Source organism: Hypanus sabinus, chromosome 16 (assembly GCF_030144855.1).
Source record: "Hypanus sabinus isolate sHypSab1 chromosome 16, sHypSab1.hap1, whole genome shotgun sequence".
Taxonomy (NCBI): domain Eukaryota; kingdom Metazoa; phylum Chordata; class Chondrichthyes; order Myliobatiformes; family Dasyatidae; genus Hypanus; species Hypanus sabinus.
The window spans coordinates 72,461,148-72,482,970 of record NC_082721.1 but is presented as its reverse complement, the minus strand read 5'-3'; the positions used below and the strand labels follow the sequence as shown (position 1 = coordinate 72,482,970).

At 40.4% G+C, this 21,823-nt stretch overlaps 1 protein-coding gene across 3 annotated transcripts in view; it reads right to left on the bottom strand.

The window, feature by feature from the left end:
* Positions 1-3,333: 3,333 nt before the first annotated feature.
* The window catches only part of mvb12a (multivesicular body subunit 12A), a 35,404-nt gene continuing 16,914 nt past the window's right edge, over positions 3,334-21,823 (bottom strand). For all 3 annotated transcript variants that reach the window (XM_059992106.1, XM_059992104.1, XM_059992105.1), the window contains exons 5-10: positions 20,806-20,935; positions 16,789-16,926; positions 16,425-16,531; positions 12,627-12,679; positions 7,865-7,924; positions 3,334-4,408 (exon numbers count right to left, since the gene is read on the bottom strand). In XM_059992106.1, the coding sequence (XP_059848089.1) occupies positions 4,346-4,408; positions 7,865-7,924; positions 12,627-12,679; positions 16,425-16,531; positions 16,789-16,926; positions 20,806-20,935 (551 nt within the window). In that variant the 3' untranslated portion in view covers positions 3,334-4,345. The remainder of the gene's footprint in view (positions 4,409-7,864; positions 7,925-12,626; positions 12,680-16,424; positions 16,532-16,788; positions 16,927-20,805; positions 20,936-21,823) is intronic.

Sequence of the window (21,823 nt, the reverse complement as noted above, 5' to 3'; positions counted from 1 at the left end):
GGCACTCCTTCCACTGAAACATCAGCTTGTACTTTTGTGCTCAGTTTTAGAAAACAAGTGTTGAATCCACTATTTTCTTAAAGCAATCACATGCCACTGCTATTTCAGTAGTGATTCTATACTATACTAATGCAATCTGTTGCCATTGAGGGAACAGTTTGAGTAGCAGAATGTGGTTTGTTAATCTTGCACCTTAAGTGTCTGGATGTAAGTGAGCTTCCACAGGTGTCTGGGATAGAGAATTGCAAATGTTACATGAAGAAATTCTCCTCACTGTACATTCTCAGATTTTAGGCAACTTAACCATCATCATTGCAACCTTTTAGAGATTTTCTGGAGTTGGGTGCTTTTATAATAAACAAATATCACTGAATGGAAGTGTTATGCACAGATTTCTTCTGAAACTACTTTAAAATCAGCTGTACCATTGTATTAAGTGCTCATTGAGACCGGTACACATGCAATTAGTTCCATTTTCCTCATCCACTAACATATAATGATCCTGCCTCAATCATTTTCTGGAAGCTTACCATAAAATATATATATTTTACTACTCTGCGTGGAAAAACTTGTCCCTTGAATCTGTTTGAAATCAATGTCGACTAATTTGAACACCCCTGCCTAGGAAAAAGACGCCATCCACCTTATCTATGCTTCTTATAATTTTAAACACTTAAGGTCACTCCACATTCTCCTGTATTCTATGAAACAAAGACCTATTCTGGACAACCACTCCCTATAACTCAGGCCCTTAAGATCTTCAAATCTTCTCTACATTCTTTCCAATTTAACTATTATAAAGGTGACCAAAATCTTACACAGTTCTCCCAAGTGGAGCCTCACCAACAGCTAATGAAACTGCAACAAAAATGTCCCAACTCAAATACTCAATCCTCTGACTGCCAACATTTTAAGTGCCTTTTTCACCATTGTCTACCTGTGATGCCACTTTCAACAAACTATGCACTTGTACCTCTGGGTCCCTCTCTTCCATTACACTCCCTACTGCCCTATCATTCATAGTATAAATCCAATGCTGGTTCAATTTTTCCCCTAAGGCAGTTTTGAATCCACCTTGCTTGTTCTCCTTGGATTCCATGAGACTGAACCCTCCAAACCAGTCTCCCAATTGGGAATTGGTTGAAAGCCTTGCTAAAGGCCAAGTAGACAGCATCCAATGCCCTCCCCTCATGTACTTTTCTGGTTACCTCCAAAAAATACTCAACGGCTATCAAACAGAATTTTCCTCACTGAAAGCTATGCTGACTTCTCATAATTAGAACCTGTTTCTTAGACCTCCCTCTAGGAACTTGCACACTACTGATGTCAGACTGACTGGTCTATAGTTCCTTGGCTTGCCCTTCCTATCATCCTCAAACAGCAGAACAACATTAGCCATCTTTCAGTCTTTGGAAACCACAATGGCTAATAATGAAGCAAATATCTCCACAAGGGCCTTCACAGTTTCACCTCTAGATTCCCAGAGTCCAAGAATGTACTGGCTACTGATTTATCCACTGCAATGCAGCATGAGGTTACAAATACCTCTTCCCTGGTAACATGAATGTCCTCTAAAACATCTCTACTTGTTATCTTTTGTGAAACCATTATTTTCATCTCAGTAAACACGCAAGAAAAAGGTTAAAAATCCTGCCCGTAGGTGCCCCTGCTGATCTTTATGGGGACATGCTCTTTCCTTAGCCACCCTTTACAGTTATAGCTGTAAAACTTTGTTTTTTGCTTAACCTTACCTGCCAGATTTTCATCATACCCCCTTTGTCTTGCTGAATTCTCTCGTGTGCTTTTTACCAAAAGATTTCATTAGTCCTCACCTTCTAAACCCAAGATATTCTTTCTTTTTGATCAGTTTCAATATCTTGTCATCCAAAGTTCCCTAAACTTGCTGTGTTCATCCTTCATCTTAACAGGAGCATGTTGCCCCTGGACTCTTAAGCCTCCCACATGCAATTTGTTCGTTTCTCTTCGAATAGGCTCACCTAATCTACTTCTGTCAGATCCTGCCTTGCTTCCCTCGCTCTGTTTTAGGACTCCAACCTGTCCTATCCTTTTGTATCACTATCTTAAAGCTAGTGAAATTACGATCACTAGAACCACCCGAGTGCTAAAATGGATAAACTCATGTTCAGTTGCAGTATGACCTCATCTATATCACCTGTCTGCTCAAGAAAATCCATTTGCTTCACCTTGCTCCCTATAGAATGTCTTGGGATTCTTAATCTTTCTTGCCAGAGATATTTCATGATCCTTTATTGCCTTCCTGGTGTCCTTAAATTCTTTCCCATATTATATTTCTCAAGGAGATTCATTCCATTTTTTCGTTTCTACCACTGTTGCCCTATACCTTCTATAAGCTTTTTACCTAACCATTCTTTTAATGTCCTTTGTCATTCACGGTTCCTAATCTTGCCATCACAGCAATATGCTGGCCCTGAAGTCTTACCAATTCCCCTTTAAAATCCTTCCATTTTTCAGCTGCTGTTTTATCTGCAAGCTCCTGCTCCCAATCTAATTTTGCTGCGTCCTCTTACATTATTGAGATCAGCTTTCCTCCAATTCCATATGTTAACTTTCTCCCCCCCCCCCCACCCAAACCACCTTAATACTTCTATAATTTACGGTCACTACTCCAACATTGTCCCTCACCAATACTTGCATCTTTCTTGGTTTGTTTCATTTGATGCAGTCCTGCTGTCTTTAGTAGGCTCTTAGATTCACTTAGGAAATCGTGCCCATTTATGCCCCTTGCATTAAGGCAGTGGCAGTCAAAAGTGGAAATGTTATAATCTCCTACTACCATTGTTCTCAGATCTTTCTTCAATTTACTTAGTATCAGCATACTGATGTTCAGTGGAGGGGATCTTAATCTATTGTAGCACTAGCTGAAGCCTCACCAGCACATTCACAGAATTGATACAGCTGTTTAATACTTAGTCATGGATTCAGTTCTCATGCAGTAGCCACACTGCAGAGGAGAAGTCATGTATTAAGTTACAAACAAGGAGCATCAGAGCCAAGTCAGCAAAGTCCTTCAACTCCTATTTAATCGGTTCATTAGCCAGTGGGCTAGAGCAGAAATGGCTTTTAGTTCCCTCCCTTCCTGAATTGTTATATCCCCTTTGTGGCCCGCTCAAGACAGACGACATGCAAAAAAAATTGGATCTTACTCCTAATCTGTGAATTTAGGAAGATTTTGTTAATGTTACTGTAAAATACAATCACTGCTATTGAAGGCTTTCTTCTCCATGCACAATTCACACTCACTGGTGTGGGACAATGTTGACCAACTATATTTTGTATTGAATGAAAGGAAAGAAAATTACACTGGGAGATTGCTTATTCTCTGCAATTTTAATATTTATTAAAAACCGGTTGCTGGAAACTAAAAGTTTAAAAGCAGACAGATCAATAACATATGATTTACAAATCAAAAGTTCAGCCTCAAAGACTTGAGTGTACTGTTACGTAGTTTACCCCAGTTGGTCTCATGAATATTTCCAACACTGAACCCAAACTGAGGGTTGGATAGACCTAACCCTAACTTCTAATTAAATAATCAAAACTCTTATAACTGACAGCAATAAGTACTGCTATTACACCCCATCTTATCAAAAAGGTGACAGTCCCTCCTTGTTAACTGTTAAACCCCTACCTGGAATTTAGGAACTTAAGTTCGAATTGAGAGCAGCAATGAATGGACAGAGGCAGCAACCATTCAGGGAAAACAGGCCTGCTGGAGTTATCCAGTGCTGTGTATGTGCAGAATCAGATCATAAGATGGATGCTTTATGGACACAGTCAAATTATCCTATTTGTACAAATTGTTCTTCCCATTCAGTTACCTATACAAGGTTGCTTTTCATCCTGCCTTACTACACCAGCCAGCTGGCAATGAAAGCAAAGCTCCAGCTACAAATGGCGACCAAACATTCCTCCTACCCAACTTATTCCCCCTCCCACCTAGACAACCCCAACTCCCTCACTTCAACTTTTCATTTGATCTCATTCTTCTGTTGTAATGTTTATATAGAATACAGCTAAAACTATACCTACCCACTATATAATTGGCCCTACTTGATTACAGGTCCTCTTTCAGCAGCAGTGCACAGGTGGATATGGCCTTGAATTCTTTCAACAAAAATACAACAGTGGTTGTAGAGGTTGTCTTGGATTGTGTGAGTGGTCCTTGGTGTGGTCTCATGAAAGTTTAGTTAGATTTTGCAGTGACACCCAAGAACAATAGCAGGGATTTCATCTGAAGTCAGAGGTAAGATTCTGTGAAGGAGGCTGCATCTTTGGGTTCTGTTGGACTTGGCCGAATTCTGCACTAGGAGGCCGTTGGTGGGATTCTGGCAGCTGCAGTCTTCTCTGTCATGAAGCTGTAGTTATACTAAATTGAAGAAAAAAATATATACATTAGATTAGAATTTTATTTAAATGAGTAAACAGTTGGTTTACATATGGGACAAACATAGTAAGTAATCTCTTTGTGAAGGAATGGTGAAGATTTAAAGAAGTTCTGATAGAAGAACCACTTCTATCAGTGATAGAAGATCACTACTGAAACAGTCATCTGAGAAAACAAACTCACTGCTGAGAAAGAACAAGATCTTTGACAAATTTGCTTCAAAGATTCTTGTCTCAAACAAGAGGCAGACAAAAGTTGGGAAGTTACTGGCATGAGGATGTACAGTTATAAGGGTGGGTTGGAGAGTTTGTGATTGTCTGCTTTAAAGAGAAGGCAGAAGGAAAATTTTATCCAAGAATATAAAATTGTGAGGTCGGCAATCAGTGTGACTAGGAGTTAGTTCCCATTGGTGAGGGGAGCTCAAGGACTGGTAGTCACAGGTATAAAATAAAGGAGAAAAGAATGAATGCCCACATAAAAGCCTTTTTAAGCAAAATATAATTGGAATCTAGAATGCACTGCCTGCACAGGTGGTGGAGATAGATTCCATTGTGGAAACTGCTTGAATATATAGTAGGAAGGGCCACTTGGTGGAACAAGTGTTACACAGAGCTTACACAGACATGATGGGTTAAAGGCCTTCTATGCCGTAACCTTTACATTATTATATCCACAGAGGCTCTCGCGGAATCAAGAGATGTGGTTTTACCAAACCACAACTTACACTAAACCTTATAAATTTATTTTGATCAGCTCAAACAATAACGACAGATGACAACAGAGTTGTGTCAACTGTCCAACCCACCAATTCTTCATCAACTGATACTGCTCAATTCAGATTCATTCACATAGTACTCTGGCACAATGTACCTTCTTTAGACCCCAAGTTCTATCAACATGATATCACTCCCAGTTCACTCTTCGCCGCAACATGTTTAATTCAGTTTTTCTGTCCACATTGTGCCTTGCTGAACTTTCTCAAGATTCTCTTTTTCAATAACTTAGTCAGGCATGGAAACAGGCTCAACTTATCTATGCTGAACAAGACGTCCATCTAAGTAATCCCATTTGCCTACATGTAACCTGTGTTCCTATTCCTGTCCAAATGTCTTTTGAATGTTGTTGCTGTACCTGCCTCAACCAATTCCTTCCACATAAGTGTGAAAATGTTTCCCCTCAATTCCTATTAAATTTTTTCCACAGCGCCTTAAACCTCCAGTTCTTGATTGCCCATCTGTGGGAGAAAGATTCTGTGCATTCACCTTATTTATGCCTCTTATGATTTGGAAAAACCTCTAAGATCATTCCTAAGCTCCAAGGAATGATGTGTTATATTTCAGCTACATACTGCAGCGAGGATGGATGGTGAAAGCAACATAAGAATTTAATCACTAAGGCACAGAAGGGTATAGGACTGATACAGTTAAATGGAGTTAGTATAGATGGGTACAGTGATTGACCTGAATGTGGTGGGCCAAAAGGCCTATTTCTGTGCTGAACAACTGCACTAGCTTTAATCATTTAAAAATACCCCCACATCTCTTTTTTTCTGCTGAAGTGGTGAGTAACCTTATATTCTTTCATATTATTCATCTTCATTGTTTTCACTCAGTCATTTAGCTGTTCTATTTTCTCCAAAGCTTCATCAAATACTCTTTACAGCACACAGTTTTGTATTATAAACTTCCAACACATTACATGTGGACCCCTCATCCATATCACTGATACAGATTGCAAACTGCTGCAATGCAACCAAAGAGCTCTTTACCACTCCACTTGTTACATTTCCATCCAGCCAAAAGAATGACATTTTTCTTCCTATCTGCTGCGTGTTTAACTGATACTCGATCCATAACTGTTTGTTCTTCTAATACCAAGTGCCCTAAATGTCCAAATTCACCATATCTTTTGGTTGCCCCTGTCTATTTTACTACATACTTCAAATAGCTAACAATGTGTTAAATATGCTTTTCTCTTTTGTAAATGCAGGCTAACTGCCCAAACCTATTATTTTCTCTACAATCAATGTCAAGTTAACTGAGTAGTTTTAGGGAGACATAAGAGACTGCAGATGCTGATGACTGGAGCAAAAAATAAATTGCTGGAGGAATTCAGGCAGCATATCTGGATCAACTGTTTTCCTTTGTACTCTGGTCTCCTTTCTTGAATACTGCTGTTTAAATGTGCTACCTTCCAAGTTAGCAGATGTCTCCTTTGTTGTGCAGTGATGTTACATTTGTCTTTTTCCTGATTTTAGAGAAATATACATAATCCAAATAAACTCAAAGCAGATTCATAGCTAAACATGAGGAAATAGTTCACAAGTCAACAGTTGAGAGACCTGCTCAAGAAAATGATGGAAGCACAGTTGTGGACAGTATTTAAGAAGTATTTGTAGGGGTGTGTGAATCACCCAGGTACAGATGGCTATGGTCTAAGTGCTAGAAGATGGGATAATATGGATTGGTGCCTGCTGGTCATTATGGATGGCCATCTTCCATGCTGTACACTATGAATTTTCATGTGAAATTGGTTCATAGTACTTCAAAGATGATTATTTGGCCAAATTATCCTGCAGTACTCACTGCCTGTGCCGAAGCCCTGTTCATCACACACCCCTCAGCATACCCTTTTACTACTTTCAAGTACACATTTGGCTTCCCTTTAAATGCATCATCAAAGGGGAAGGGGTTAAGAAAGGAACCTGAAAGAACCTGGTTTGTCATAATATCTAATTAGGAGACTTACAGTAATGGACCTGCTTCTACAAGTTTTTCATTGTACCAATGCTTACATATACTTGTGCATGTGACAATAAATTCAACTTATGAAGTGGGTATTGCTGGAGGGGCCTGGATAGCAACAGCAGTGCATTTTATACATTATACACATTCCAGCCAATGTGCCAATCAGGCAGGTTGCTTCATCTTGGATTGTGTTCCAATTCCAAGTGCTGTTGGATGTAGCCAAAAGACAAGCAACCATTTTACCACTGCCTTCTGCTAAATAAGTAAACTCAAACTGGCTTTCTTTATAGAAACGTGAAGATGGGGTGAAAATCAAAGTGAGAACTCAACAAAAACAACAGCTGCTGGAATCTAGAGCAAAAAGTAGACTGCAGGAGGAACTCAGTAAGGCAGAAATTCTGAAGGCAGGGGGTTGGTCAGTGTTTTGGACTGAAACACTACACTAAGACCAATACTTTCCATCTACCCTGATGGATGGTTTCAGCAATTCCTTCACAAGACCACTAAGTTCCGGCAGTTTAATTTTTGCTCAGAAGTCAAGGTAACAAAATTAAGTTGAATATTCAGTTTTAATCACTCATTTGCAAGATGACAAGAAGAAAATACACCATACAAACACAACACAAATGGTTTATGTGACCACTAAAATCTGCATGATTAAATAAGGTATGCACCAGTACATTACACTTACTTCGTTCTCTATTTCAGCACGGCTCTTAATCTGGACATTTGTAATGTTAGTATTGGGTACCTGCAGGAAAACATCAAATGTGAGCTACAGCACAACCTGAATGCATTGCAGCTACATAATTATTAGACCACAAACGGATATGCTGGTAAATACTGCAATATGGCCTCAGCCTGTCCTGACAGTGTCAGGTTGACCACTGTACTTGTGAAGGTTAAAATCAATCTAACTTCAACAATAGTGGCCAGCAATTGACATTGGCTATTAGTGAGAATCTTAGCAGTGTTCAGTAAAAGATAAAAGATCTTTGAAGAACAAACTGCAGTCTCTGGAGGAACTCAGCCTCAAAGGAGGGACGTAGACGAGAGAGGGGGAGAGATAGATGGAGATGTGCCGGTATGTGACATGAAATTTGTTAACTGAGCAGCAGCAGTGCAATGCAATACATAATCTAGCACAGAAAAGAAATAAAGTAAATCAATTACAGTATATGTATATCGAATAAATTTTCAAAAACAAACTATATTAAAAGTGAGGTAGTGTCCAAAGATACAATGTCCATTTAGGAATTGGATGGCAGAGGGGAAGAAGCTGTTCCTGAATCGCTGAGTGTGTGCTTTCAGGCTTCTGTACCTCCTTCCTGATGGTAACAGTGAGAAAAGGACATGACCTGGGTGATGGGGTCCTTAATAATGGAAGCTGCCTTTCTGAGACACCGCTCCCTGAAGATGTCCTGGGTACTTTGTAGGCTGGTGCCCAAGATGGAGCTGACTAGATTTACAACCTTCTACAGCTTCTTTTGGTCCTGTGCAGTAGCCCCTCTACACCAGACAGTGATGCAGTCTGTCAAAATGCTCTCCATGGTACAACTATAGAAGATTTTGAGTATTTGTTGACATGCCAAATCTCTTCAAACTCCCAATAAAGTATAGCCGCTGTCTTGCCTTCTTTATAATTACATTGATATGTTGATGCTTAAGACATCTTGACACCCAGGAACTTGAAAATGCTCATTCCCTCTACTTCTGATCCCTCTATGAGGATTGATATGTGTTCCTTCGTCTTACCCTTCCTGAAGTCCACAATCAGCTTTCGTCTTACTGACACTGAGTATCAGATTGTTGCTACAGCACCACTCCACTAGTTGGCATATCTCGCTCCTCTATACCCTCTCATCAGCACCTGAGATTCTACCCACAATGGTTGTATCGTCAGTAAATTTATAGATTGGTATTTAAGCTATGCCTAGCCACACAGTCATGTTTATATAGAGAGTAGAGCAGTGGGCTAAGCACACATCCCTGAGGTGCGTCAAGTGTTGATCGTCAGCGAAGAGGATATGTTATCACCAATCCGCATAGATTATGGTCTTCCAGTTAGGAAGTCGAGGATCCAATTGCAGAGGGAGGTATAGAGGCCCAGGTTCTACAACTTCTCAATCAGGATTGTGGGAATAATAGTATCAAATGCTGAGCTAAAGTTGATGAAGAGCATCCTGATGTAGGTGTTTGTGTTGTCTAGGTGGTCTAAAGCTGTGTGGAGAGCTGTTGAGATTACGTCTGCCATTGACCTATTGCAGCGATTGGCAAATTGCAGTGGGTCCAGGTCCTTGCTGAGGCAGGTGTTAAGTCTAGTCATGACCAACCTCTCAAAGCATTTCATCACTGTCGATGTGAGTGCTATCATGCAATATTCATTAAGGCAGCTCACATTATTCTGCTTAGGCACTGGTATAATTGTCTTTTTGAAGCAAGGGGGAATTTCCGCCCATTGCAGTGAGAGGTTGAAAATGTCCTTGAGTGCTTCCGCTAGTTGGTTGGTGCAGGTTTTCAGAGCCTTACCAGGTACTCCATTGGGACCTTCTGCCTTGCGAGGGTTCACTCTCTTTAAAGACAGCCTAACATCGGCCTCTGAGATGTTGATCACATATGTGGAATAATAAAATGACAATTTGAAGCTACAGCATAATCAAATGTGCAATGTAACTAAGAAAAGGCGACAGACATGGGATTAAGAAAAACTAATATAGAGGATGTGAGTGGCTAGGATTGTATGGATATGGAAGATACAATAGATGGAAGTATTAGGAAAGGGGAACTGGTGAACTGGCTCGAGAGTCTGGGGAAAAGAAGGGGATAGAGAGATGCAAGGACTAAATATTCATGCCATTAGGCTGAAGAGTATTCAGGCAGAATATGAGATGCTACTCATCAAGTTCGTGTTTGGGTTCAGTCTGTCAGTGGAGGAGGCCAGGGCAGAAAGATCAGTGTGGGGGAATTAAAGCAACTACAAAGGGGAGCTCCAGATAACCATCACTGACAGAATTCAGGTGTTTGGCAAACCAATTACCTGCTCTGTGCTTTTTCACATTGAGGTAAAGGAGACCACGTTGAGAGGACTGGATGCAGTTGACCAGATTGTAGGAGATATGTGTGAACCTCTGCCTCTCCTGATTGGGCTGCTTAACTTACTGGAGGGAGGCAGTAGAGGGACAGATATTACACCAACAGCAGTTGCAGGGGAAGGTGCTGGGGAGGAGATGGGGTCAGTGAGGAGGGATGAGTGAAATGGAGTCATGAGAGTGGCCCCTGCTGTGAGAGCAAAGAAAGAAAAGATGTATCTTGCGATGGGATCAAGGAGTAGATGGCGAACGTGGGCGGGGAGGAATGATCTACAGGATGTGGAGGGTGGACAGCAAGGACCAGGGGACCTTACCACTTTTCTTCTGGGGTAGGGGGGGCAAGTAGAGGTAACAGAAATGCAGGAAATAGAAGCGACATGGATAAGGACTTGATTAACCACAGTAGCGGAAGAACAGCAGTTCCTAAAGGAAGGCCTGTCAGACTGAAAAGCCTCATCTTGAGTAGGAAGCACAACAGACCGTAATGGGAAGAATGGAATGAAGTGTGTGCAAAAGAGGGAATGCAAGCAGTGTGATCCAGATAACAGTCAGTGGGTTTGTAGAAGATGTATGTAGAAGATGTAGTCCGTCACAGGTATTATTCGTGGGCAGGGTGGAAGTTGGTGGCAAGATTAATAAAGTTGACAGGTTTTATATGGATGCAAGAGGCAGCACCAATGCAGTCATCTATATAGCAGAGAAAGACATGGGGTATGGTTCTAGTATCCAAGACCGCTCCATGAAGCTAACAAAAAGCCAGGCATTGCTGGGACCCATGCAAGATTCCATGGTTACCCCTTTTATCTGGAGAAAGTGGCATGAATTTAAAGAGAAGTTATCAAGGGGAAGGACAAGTGCTCCAAGCAGCAGTAAGTGTTGTTAGAGGCAGTTGGTTGCATCACGTCCAGGAAGAAACAATACTGATGCTTTCCTAATGGAGAGGAGGTGTACAGGGACAGATAAGGTTGGGGAATTGGAAATTGTTGACATATTGGAGGTCATATGAGGCATCCCAGATATAAGGGGGAGGGGCAAGATAGAAACAAGCTATGCGGAGATCAATGGGGGCAAGAACAGGCAGAGACAATGGACCTAGGTAGATCAGGGCAATGTGGGGTTGGAGAAAGGATGAGACTGGAGGCCACTGAGGGAAGTTCTCCTGAAATCATGAGATATATGTTGGTGCAGAAAATGGTGGTTTGAATGTCATTAGTAGGGACAAAATCCAGGGAGATGTCCAAGAACTACTGCCTGGCCTTTGCTATGTAGAGGTGAGTTCACCACACAATGGTATGATCTTGTACTTTATTATTTACCTGCACTTCACTTTCTCTGTAGCTTCACAATTCATTTTGCATTGTTATTGTTTTACCTTGTTCTACCTCAATACACTACGCAATGATTTGATCATTATGAATTGTATGCAAGACAAGTTTTTCACTGAATCTTGGTAAAAGAGACAATAATAAACTTAATACCAACCCTTGTCTGCTGGTTTGATGACAAGGCTGAAGCTGCAGTGGTTGTGTTGACCTTCTGACACTAGGTAAGAAATGGGGAGTTTGTAGAAGGGTTTGAGCAGACTTTGGTGGCTGAGAATCTCTCAACAGTGATCAGTGACGGGTGGTGTCAGAATAAGATGGCAGTTTGAATGAAGGGGAGGGTGGCTGATTGTAAAGGAATCTCTATACTATGATCAGTGGCATCCAAGACAGTGGAAATACCACAATGATAACGATTAATGAGATTGAGGGAGTGGGACTACCTACCAAAGTCAAACAGTCCAAGGTATCTTTGGTAGCATGTGAAAAGACTCGTCTCCCCAGAAGGTGAGCAGCAGGAGCACCAGCTGAGGCACCATAACCTTCTCATATCCCCTTAACCCCAAAGACTACCAGATAACTCTAGTTAAGAAAGTCCACAAACAACAAAGGTATAGCCAATCACTCAGTCTTGTCTGTGATCATGCAAGCATGTAGTAAAATGGGGTAGCATGGTAGCGTAGTGGTTAGCACAGTACCAGTGACACGGGTTCAATTCCCACCACAGCCTGTAAGCAGTTTGTACCCTCTCCTCATGACTGCATGGGTTTCCGCAGGGTACTCCTGTTTCCTCCCACAGTCCAAAAATGTACCATTTGGTAGGTTAATTGGTTATTGTCCCATGATCAGGCTATGGTTAAGTTGGGGGACTACTGGGCACCGTGGCTAGAGGGCCTGTTCTGCATTGCAAATCAATAAAATAAAATGGTTTTCTTCAGACAGTAACATATCATGGAAAGTTGCTGAAGAGAAACAATTTGAGAAAAGCACATTTTGAAATTACTACAACACAATTGTGATCAGTGCAACAGGCTGTACTTACATTATTCGTACTTTCAAATCTGGGATGTAAAGTGAAAGGGACACCATCCATAGCTGTTTTAAAAAAAAAGAGTAAAACTGGCTTTATATTCCAACACCGCAAAAATCTAACCTTTCAAAATTATAATCTAATCTGTTCTTCTCTTATGTGATTATCTCCCATTCTCATTATTGTTCTATTACTATTAGCAAACTCACAAGTCAAACACAGGAAACCAGCTTCTCCTCTGGTCAAAATATCTCAATGAAAATTTATTGTTTGTGCAGATCAACAAGGAGAACAAATATAAAATGAACCATATTTTTGATAAATATAGTCATACATATATACTGAAATGAAAAAAAGCTGAGGCAGGTTGATAAAGGAACTTGGAGTTGTTGACACTGAATGCTGGCTTGTTCTCTCCTTTGCAAGTTGGCTTCAGATTGTGCTCAAATGTAAGCATCATGTGCACTGGTGACCTTAGTTCTTAGTGCAGGTGACCTTAGATCTGAAATATAATCACTATCAGTTGAACCATCTTGGTTTGAAACTTAGCTGACCTGCCACAAGAAGCTTGCTGGAGGCAAGGTTATACTTTAGGTTCCTTACCCTGAGACAAAGACAAGTGACCATAATCTTTATATATACTCTTTAATTTTTTTAATATACTAATCTCTAGTTTAAAGCAATTCCTCAGACTCTTTCACTCCAGGAAAAACAGTCCAAGCCTACCCAACCTCTCCTTAGAATTCAGGCCTTCCAGATGCAGCAACATCTTTCTGAATCTTTTCTGTATCTCACTTAACCACATTCTTCATATGGTATGGTGACCAGAACTGCACACAGTACTTCAAGTCCTGTCCTTCCCACCCCTCCATCCTTCACGTTCCCTTCTTGATGGTGTTTCCATGTTCTTGGACTCCCAATTTTATCTAATGTTATTAATTCAAATTTGTTTCTACAACATTTGTTTTTACACTACTTGAGATTGCACTGCAATTTTGCACCATTCTGTTCTTTTGCACTCTTCACTGTATTGTGTTTATTACCATAATGTATGTAGTTAACTCTTAGTTTCACATGAACAAGTAACTTCATGAATCCTGGTGCATAGACAATAAACTAATACAAATCTAAACAACATCTTGCACACCTATAATATGACATCTAATTCTTGTACCCAAATACTCCAACCAATGAAGGCTACACTCTGTATACCTGTATCACAATTTTCAGGGGAAGATGTACTTGTATCCTGAGCTGTTTCATTCCACAGAGCCCTGCCATTTCTGCCTTTGTTTAACCTCTCAAAATAGATCACTTCATACTTGAAGTTAAATTCTACCTGCTATTGTTTTATGCATTTTTCCAGTTAATCTGGGTCCTGTTGTAACTTTAGACAACTTTCTTCACTGTCCACTACCAAAATACCCAAACTTACCCAAATCATGCTACTTACAGGTTAAACAAAATTGATAATATATATGACAAATAGGGGAGACAACACTGATCTCTGAGGCACACCTTTGGTTCACAGGCCTCAGATCTGAAGAACAACTTCCCTCTGCTTCCACCAAGTCAACTTTGTAACCCACCTAATCTAACTTGCTGGACCAGCCTGCCAATTGGGTCTTCATTAATAGCCTTGCTGAAGTCTACATAGACAACATCATAGAGTCATTGCACACTACAGCACAGATACAGGCTCTTTGACCCATCTAGTCCCATCAACCTGCACCCAGACTAGCCCTCTGTGCCCCTCCTATACATGTACCTATCCAAATTTCTCTTGAATGTTGAACTCAAACCCGCATCCACCACCTCCACTGCAGGTCATTTCACATTCTCACTGCCCTGTGTAAGATCAGTCAGAGTAGAGAAGAAACTTATTTCAGTAAAAAATTGTACATAGTTGGCATTCTATGCCTCAGAGGGCTGTTGAGATCAATGCACTGAACAGTAAATCAGTAAGAGGATGAAACTGGACAGTAGAATGAACATGGGGTACAGAATCTGCTCTGTAAAGATAGTTTAGCAGAACATACTGCTTACTATGTTAGCCTGAAAGGATACGGGGAGAAGGCAGGAGATTGGGGCTAAGAAGCAAACGGTTCAGCCATGATGATCTGGTGCAGCAGACTCAATGACCTAATTTTGCTCCTGTATCTTATGGTCTTACGGTTTAGCTCTTCACTCCATCAATGTTGTGCTATATTAAGGGAAATAATTTAAAACAGCTACAGGTTGAGCATCCCTTATCCAAAATGTGTGGGCCAGAAATGTTTCGGATTTCAGATTTCAGAATATTTGTCTATATAATTAGATATCTTGGGGATGGGACCCAGGTCTAAGCAAGAAATCCATTTAAAACAGCTTATGTGAAGCTCACAAAGTGAAGAGTCTGCAGTTGGTGTACAGTCTGACATAATGGAGCTGGGTCCTCCACAGACTGTCAGGGTTGAATTTGCGTACCCAACCACATCTATCATGGTGTTCCACTGCTGCAATTATCTTCATATTCGACATCTATTTTAAACAGCTAAACACTGCCTGTTCCACAGCAACTACTGTATGACGGTGGTGGGGGGAGTAGTTTAATAATTTTGTGCATTAGACTATTACACACCTTTAATTTTCAGTTCATCAGGATAGATCTTTGTTTCATCATCAGCATACCGTTAAGCGGCACATGTTCACTCCAATGCTGGAGAATCCATTCTTTCAAGACACCATCAAGATCTTCATTTGTCACTTCATGCATTTTTCTATTTTTTATTAACTTCTCACATTCAATACAGTGTTTTAAGTTACATCTCAGCTGTTATGGTGTGCAGAGACTTGCATATCGCTTAGGAATCTTCCCAGTGCCTTGTGGAATTTTCTATTTACGACATGTCAGCAAAACATTTTGGATTTCGGAGGTTTTCAGATTTTGAAATTTTGGATAAGAGGTACTCATCCTGTATTTAAATATCTAAAGAGCAGCCACTTTCGTTCAGCAGTGGGAAGTAAAACTTAAAATGATGATAACAACACAATTACAATTTTTCCCCATTTGTTGCAAGCATAAACATCTGTCAAAAAATAACTCCAATTTTATGAAGACCGGTGGGTTAAAGTATTTTTTGCTCATCAGATTTAATCTTCAATCTCCAAAAGAGTAAACTGATAAAATTATTTCTGACTGGGACAGAGATTCTCACTACCTTGCTGGATTAGATCTCAGAAACTGAGGATACAAGAACAAATAATGAGCTCAAGACAGTCTGCAGATGCTGGAAATCCAGAGCAACACCCACACACACAATGCTGGAGGAATTCGGCAGGTCAGGCAGCATCTATGGAAGTGAATAAACAGTTGACATTTTGGGCTGAGACCTTTCTTCAGGATTGGAAAGAAAGGAGGAAGATGCCAGAATAGAAAAGGTGGGTGATGGAAGGAGGATAACTAGAAGGTGATAGGTGAATTCGGGGGGGAGGGGGGTAGGAAGGAATCAGAGGGAGGTAAGAAGAGGTTAATTAATAAGCTCAATCATGTAAATAAGGAAAGACAATCATCATATACATAGACTAAAAATATCCTTTTAATTTCAACTCAGCTCCTAAAGCTACTGATAAACACAGCAAGTAGAGTTTCTGTGGCCCCTAAATGAGCATTCATTTGAATTTGGATCAACGAGTCCAGAATGAGCAACACTCGAGAAAAATCTTTTAAAAGCAGTCTCATCTCTCACGTTTCTCTCTCCCGTTATGCTTCTACTTTCCCTCATTTTAAAGAATTAGAAGTAATGGAAAAAGTAGGCTGTCCACCCTTACCTGAGATCCCATAGATATTCTCTGAGCTGTACACAGCATCTTTGGGTTCCAAAGTTGATCGCCTCTTGCTAAGACGAACTGCAAGTGAATCACTTTCTTGCCTTTTGCTTGAAAAAAAAATCAAAGAGCATTTTGAATGTAGCTTTCATAAACTTTACCACATACTTTCATGTGCTTCTCATTAGTGGAGATAGCCATCTTGACTTAATCCTGTGCCAACTATTAAAACTTTTATGGCAGGACAAATCTTCATTAAGTCTTTATTACATCAAAAAGTCAATAATGCCAAAAAAGATGGGATTTTGTAACAGTCTCATAATTCAAAACTAAAAAAGTAGATATACTCTCTGAAAAATGCATTTACCTTTGAGGAGAGGAGTTTGAAATTTCATTTTCTATAGATAGACTTTTCATATCTTTACTCATGCTTCTTGGCTTGGGCAGCGGTTTTGGTTTGGCTACTCTCCCTTTGATACACCAGATGACAAAACCATTTAGCTCTCTATAAAATAAAAATAAACACAATAGCTAATACATCTGCACACACACATTGTGGGCACAGTCATGTATCCCACATACATCTAACTCAGTGGCCATTTTATTAGGTACACCTGCTCATTAATACAAATATCTAATCTGTTAATCACGTTGGAGGCAACTTAATGCAGACATGGTCAAGAGGGTCAGTTGTTAAGACCAAACAGCAGAATGAGGAAGAACTGTGATCTAATTGACTGTGGAATATCTGTTGGTGACCGACAGGCAGCTTGAGTCGTTCGGAAACTGCTGATCTGGGACTTTTATGCACAATGTCTCTAGAGTTTACAGAGAATGGTGTGTAAAAGATAAAACATCCAGTGAGTGGCAGTTCTGCGGGCAAAAACGCCTTGTTAATGAGAGAGGTTAGAGGAGAATGGTTCGACTGGTTCAAGCTGCCAGGAAGTCAAAAGTAACTCAAATGTATACCCATTACAATAGTAATGCGCAGAAGAGAATCTCCAACCAACACATCCAACATTGAAGTAGAAGGGCTACAGCAGCAGAGGACAGCACCAGGTTCCACTCGTGCACCTAATAGCAGAAAGCCACAAACTTACACTTAGTGGCTACTGTATTAAGTGCAGGAGGTATCTAATAAAGTGGTTATCGAGGCAAACAGACATCAAAGAGGCAAGATAAACAGAAACCAATGCACACCTGTGGATACCTAGTAAACACAGGCATAGACCTGTAGCTGATAAATACGCATTGAGATAAAACCTCAGAAAAATGGAGCAGTCTTTAAACCAAATAATGAAGCTAGTCAATAATTAACAGATCCTTTCTTGTAGTTAGGTACCAAACTGAAAGCATTTGATTAAATATGCTGCCTGATGAGTAATGCAAGAGAATGTAAAAAGCCTATACCAGGGGTCAGCAACCTTTACCACTGAAAGAGCCACTTGGACCCGTTTCCCACAGAAAAGAAAACACTGGGAGCCGCAAAACCCGTTTGACATTTAAAATGAAATAACACTGCATACAATGTTTTTTTTGCCTTTATGCTATGTATAAACAAACTATAATGTGTTGCATTTATGAAATTGATGAACTCCTGCAGAGAAAACGAAATTACATTTCTGCATGCAACAAAAACATTTTGAACTCCGAAAAAAAGACGTTGGGTTGAAGGTTACTTTTAAGTAAAATACTCAATGTCTATTTGAGTTCTTCTTGTATTTATGAAAAACGCTGAACTTAAATTTTCCGCCAGCAGCAAACCAAAAATAACGTCAGCCAGCTGTCAACCTGAAAAATAAAAGGACTATTTCACTGAACAATGAAAAAATATGAATATTCCTAAAATAATAGGCAATTAAAATATGTATCATACTTGGTTAATGGGATTTCTGCTCCTGGACCTCAGCGCACAGCACCTGCACATCAGGGCTGTATGACGTCACCTTCATCTTTACACAGGATCGCAAGCTGTCATCTGTGAGGCGTGCATGATGTTTGTTTTTAATAAAGTTCATGTTGGAGAACACCTGCTCACATACATATGTGGATCCAAAGATCGACAGGACTCCAAGCGCATACTTTTTAATGTTTACATAAATGTCGGGGATAGCATTCCATGTTTCGAACACAAGTTTGTCTGGTTTTAGGAGGTTTTCAATATCACTCCATTTGTGATTCTGAGCAAGAACGGCCTTCTGACGGGCAACATCTTCAAGATCTGCTGTCAAGCGTCTAAACTTGGACACCCATATGTCTTTGTCGGCTATTTCGGCCAGTTCCATCTCAAGATCAGGTTTACTCACACCTGCCAATGCAGTTGTATTCAGTAGAGATGAATCGATGCTTGGGGGAGTGACCGGGAAGGATAATGTGTTTTTTTCCTCTCTGAACTCACAGAAGCGTTTCCCAAACGATGTTTGCATTGCGATGATTGCAGAATGTAAATACTCCGAACTTATCATGTCGTGACCTTGTTTGAACTCTCTCAAATTGGGGAAGTGAGACAAAGTGCCTTTCTGTCAATCTCTGGCAAGCACTGTCAACTTGCGCTCGAATGCCAAAACTCCTCCAACATGTGTAGGGCTGTACGTCCTTTCCCCTGAAGAGCTGTGTTCAGCGTGTTCAGGTGCGCTGTCATGTCTACCATGAAGTGTAGCTTTTCCAGCCCTTTGCTGCCCAGGAAAGTTTTCACTTCTTCCAGACACGCGACAAAGCATTTCAGCACCTCCCCTCTGGACAGCCACTGGACTTTGTTGTACAGCAGGAGATCAGAATATGCGCTTTCCAGCTTGTCCAGTAACAAACGGAATTGACAGTGATTTAAACTTTTTGCCATTATTTTATTGACAATCTGAATGACAACATCCATTACTTCTGTGCATTCCGGAGGAAATGTTTGAGCGCACAGTGCCTCTTGGTGCAAGATGCAGTGAAAAATCAGCAGCTTTCTGTCCAGCGACTTCTGCAGTAAAGCCACAATTCCCTTGTGCGTTCCCGTCACATTCGGTGCTCCATCAGTAGCTACTGACACCAGGTGGGTAGTCTTTATTCCTTTGGCTCTTAAACAATTCAAGACAGCCTCACAGATGTCCTCCCCCCGTGTTTGGTTTTTTAGAGGTATCGACTCAATCAGTTCTTCCTGTGGCCCGGCAGAGTTTACATACCGGCAGAACAACGCTATTTGTTCAATGTCACCTTTGTCTTTAGACTCGTCACAGGCAATCGAGTAGGCCACAGCTGAATTGATGTCTTTAATTTGCTGTCTTTTGATGTCTTCTGCCATTTTTATGGTTCTGTCTTTGACAGTCTTTGCAGAGAGGGGCATATCCCTGATTTTCTGCACAATTTCACTCTTGTTTTTAAAGTCCGTGAATAGATGTTCTGAAATCTTAATGAAAGATTCTTTTATATATTCACCATCTGTAAACTGCTTCCCGTGCCTGACTATTTCCTGAGCGGCAATATAACTAGTGTATGTCGTTGGTTTTCCGGACTTCATCCATTGCTTGAAATGATTTTTGCTCAGATCAACCTTCCGCATCAGTTCCGAAACGGCTTTTTTTCTCTCATCTCCATCCGGATATTTTTGAGCAAAGGCTGCGTGTTGATTCTAGAAATGCTTTGCAACATTTGACTTTTTGTTGTTTGCTAGTTTCTCATTGCATATTAAGCATACCGGTAAACCAGTCTCGTCAACAGTGAAAGCAAATGAATCTGTCCACGTATCATTAAACGTTGTTTTCTTCAGTCACTTTTCTTTTTTTAGAATTCTCCATAGTTGGCCTACCTTGGATCGAAAAATTAAAGAAATCGCGCACTGACGGGTGTCAGGTATCGGCAGTGGTGACGTATATTAATAGCGATAAAAACACGTTGTAGCGGTGTGCTCACGCAGTCAGTAAACTGCAGTCGAATAACTTTATTCGAACTAAACAGCCTTGCTTTTAAGCCTCCCTCAACCTGGCCCCCATGGGCGCGGATGCTGCAAAAGACCAATTATTTCCCAAAGCAACAGGGAGCCGCAGCACAGAGGTAAAAGAGTCGCATGTGGCTCCGGAGCCGCGGGTTGCCGACCCCCGGCCTATACTATATTCTGAAATGAGTTCAAGTGAAGTTTGTGATTACAGGAAAATACTTTAAGCTCTACAGAAAGCTCTCTTCATGAAACTGAGCAATGCTATCCATCTTTCTGATTTTCTATTAAACACAAAGAAAATCAATACAGGTACAAATCTGTATTATATACATTGCCATGAAATTTACTTAAGTTATGCTAAATTATGCAATTATTCAATTATGCTAAAATTGCACTGGAGAGAGAAATTCTTTCACTCTTAAAAGAAAAAAAACTATAGGCATAACTAAGGCAGACATTACTTACCCTATGCATGTATATGAAGGCACAAACTGCTTGCTTTTCCCAGTCAGTTTGATATCAAAAACAGCAGTGTCTGCCTCTTTGAATGGGACTTTCCTAATACATAAACGTTTCTTTTTAGACACTGAAACCTCTGAAGAAAGAAGAGAGAACTGTTACTATAGTTAAAACTGGGAGGACAGTATGCTGGGGAATGAAAGGGGTTAAAAGAATGTGGAAATATAGTCAAAACTGCAGGTACATCCCAACACCAATGGGGATTTAGGCTGGAAACATTCACAACTTGATACTCAAGACTCGCAGTCATAGTTCAATCGTACTCATGCTAAGCAGTAGTTGAAACGATCCCTTGGATGTTGCGCAGTTCTAGTCCTTCCAATCATTTTTTTTAATGCTTGAAGTGACTGACTGGGTTCTGACAGTACTTTTCATTAAGGCCCTTCATTATCAGGGGGATGAAGAAGCTAGACGAAAGATTGTACAATATGGTTGATATTGGGACAAATGAAAGACAATATTTGTGAATGGGATATACAAAACTAACAGGGAGTACACAGATGGTCTGTACCAAATTTGGCTCACTTCTAAAGTCCCATAAGAGCCTGTGTGAATCAAAACAAAGTGTCCATGACTTCTTTGCGACTAGTCCCTCTAAGCAGACATTGACTAGCAGAATAGAATCGAAGTTCTAAGCTAGTTTAAGTTGTTGGCGGCTGTTTCGCTGACTTATGTAAAAATGGGAAAGTGACTATTATTGTGGCCAATGCCACACAGATTTAAGATAGAATTAAAACTCAAATTGTCATTATTCTGTGCTTAAGCAATATGTTATGATAGACAAGTTCAACTTATTAATTATTCATTATACAATGACTTAGAAACATGGTGCAACAGTATCTGATCAAAGGATATAGTCCACGAGTACCAACAATCCACAAGTTAAAATTAAACTAGAAACATTCTGATTGATGGATCTGGACTTTTGCAGCAGCTGGTTTTATCCACTTGCTTCATTGATCCT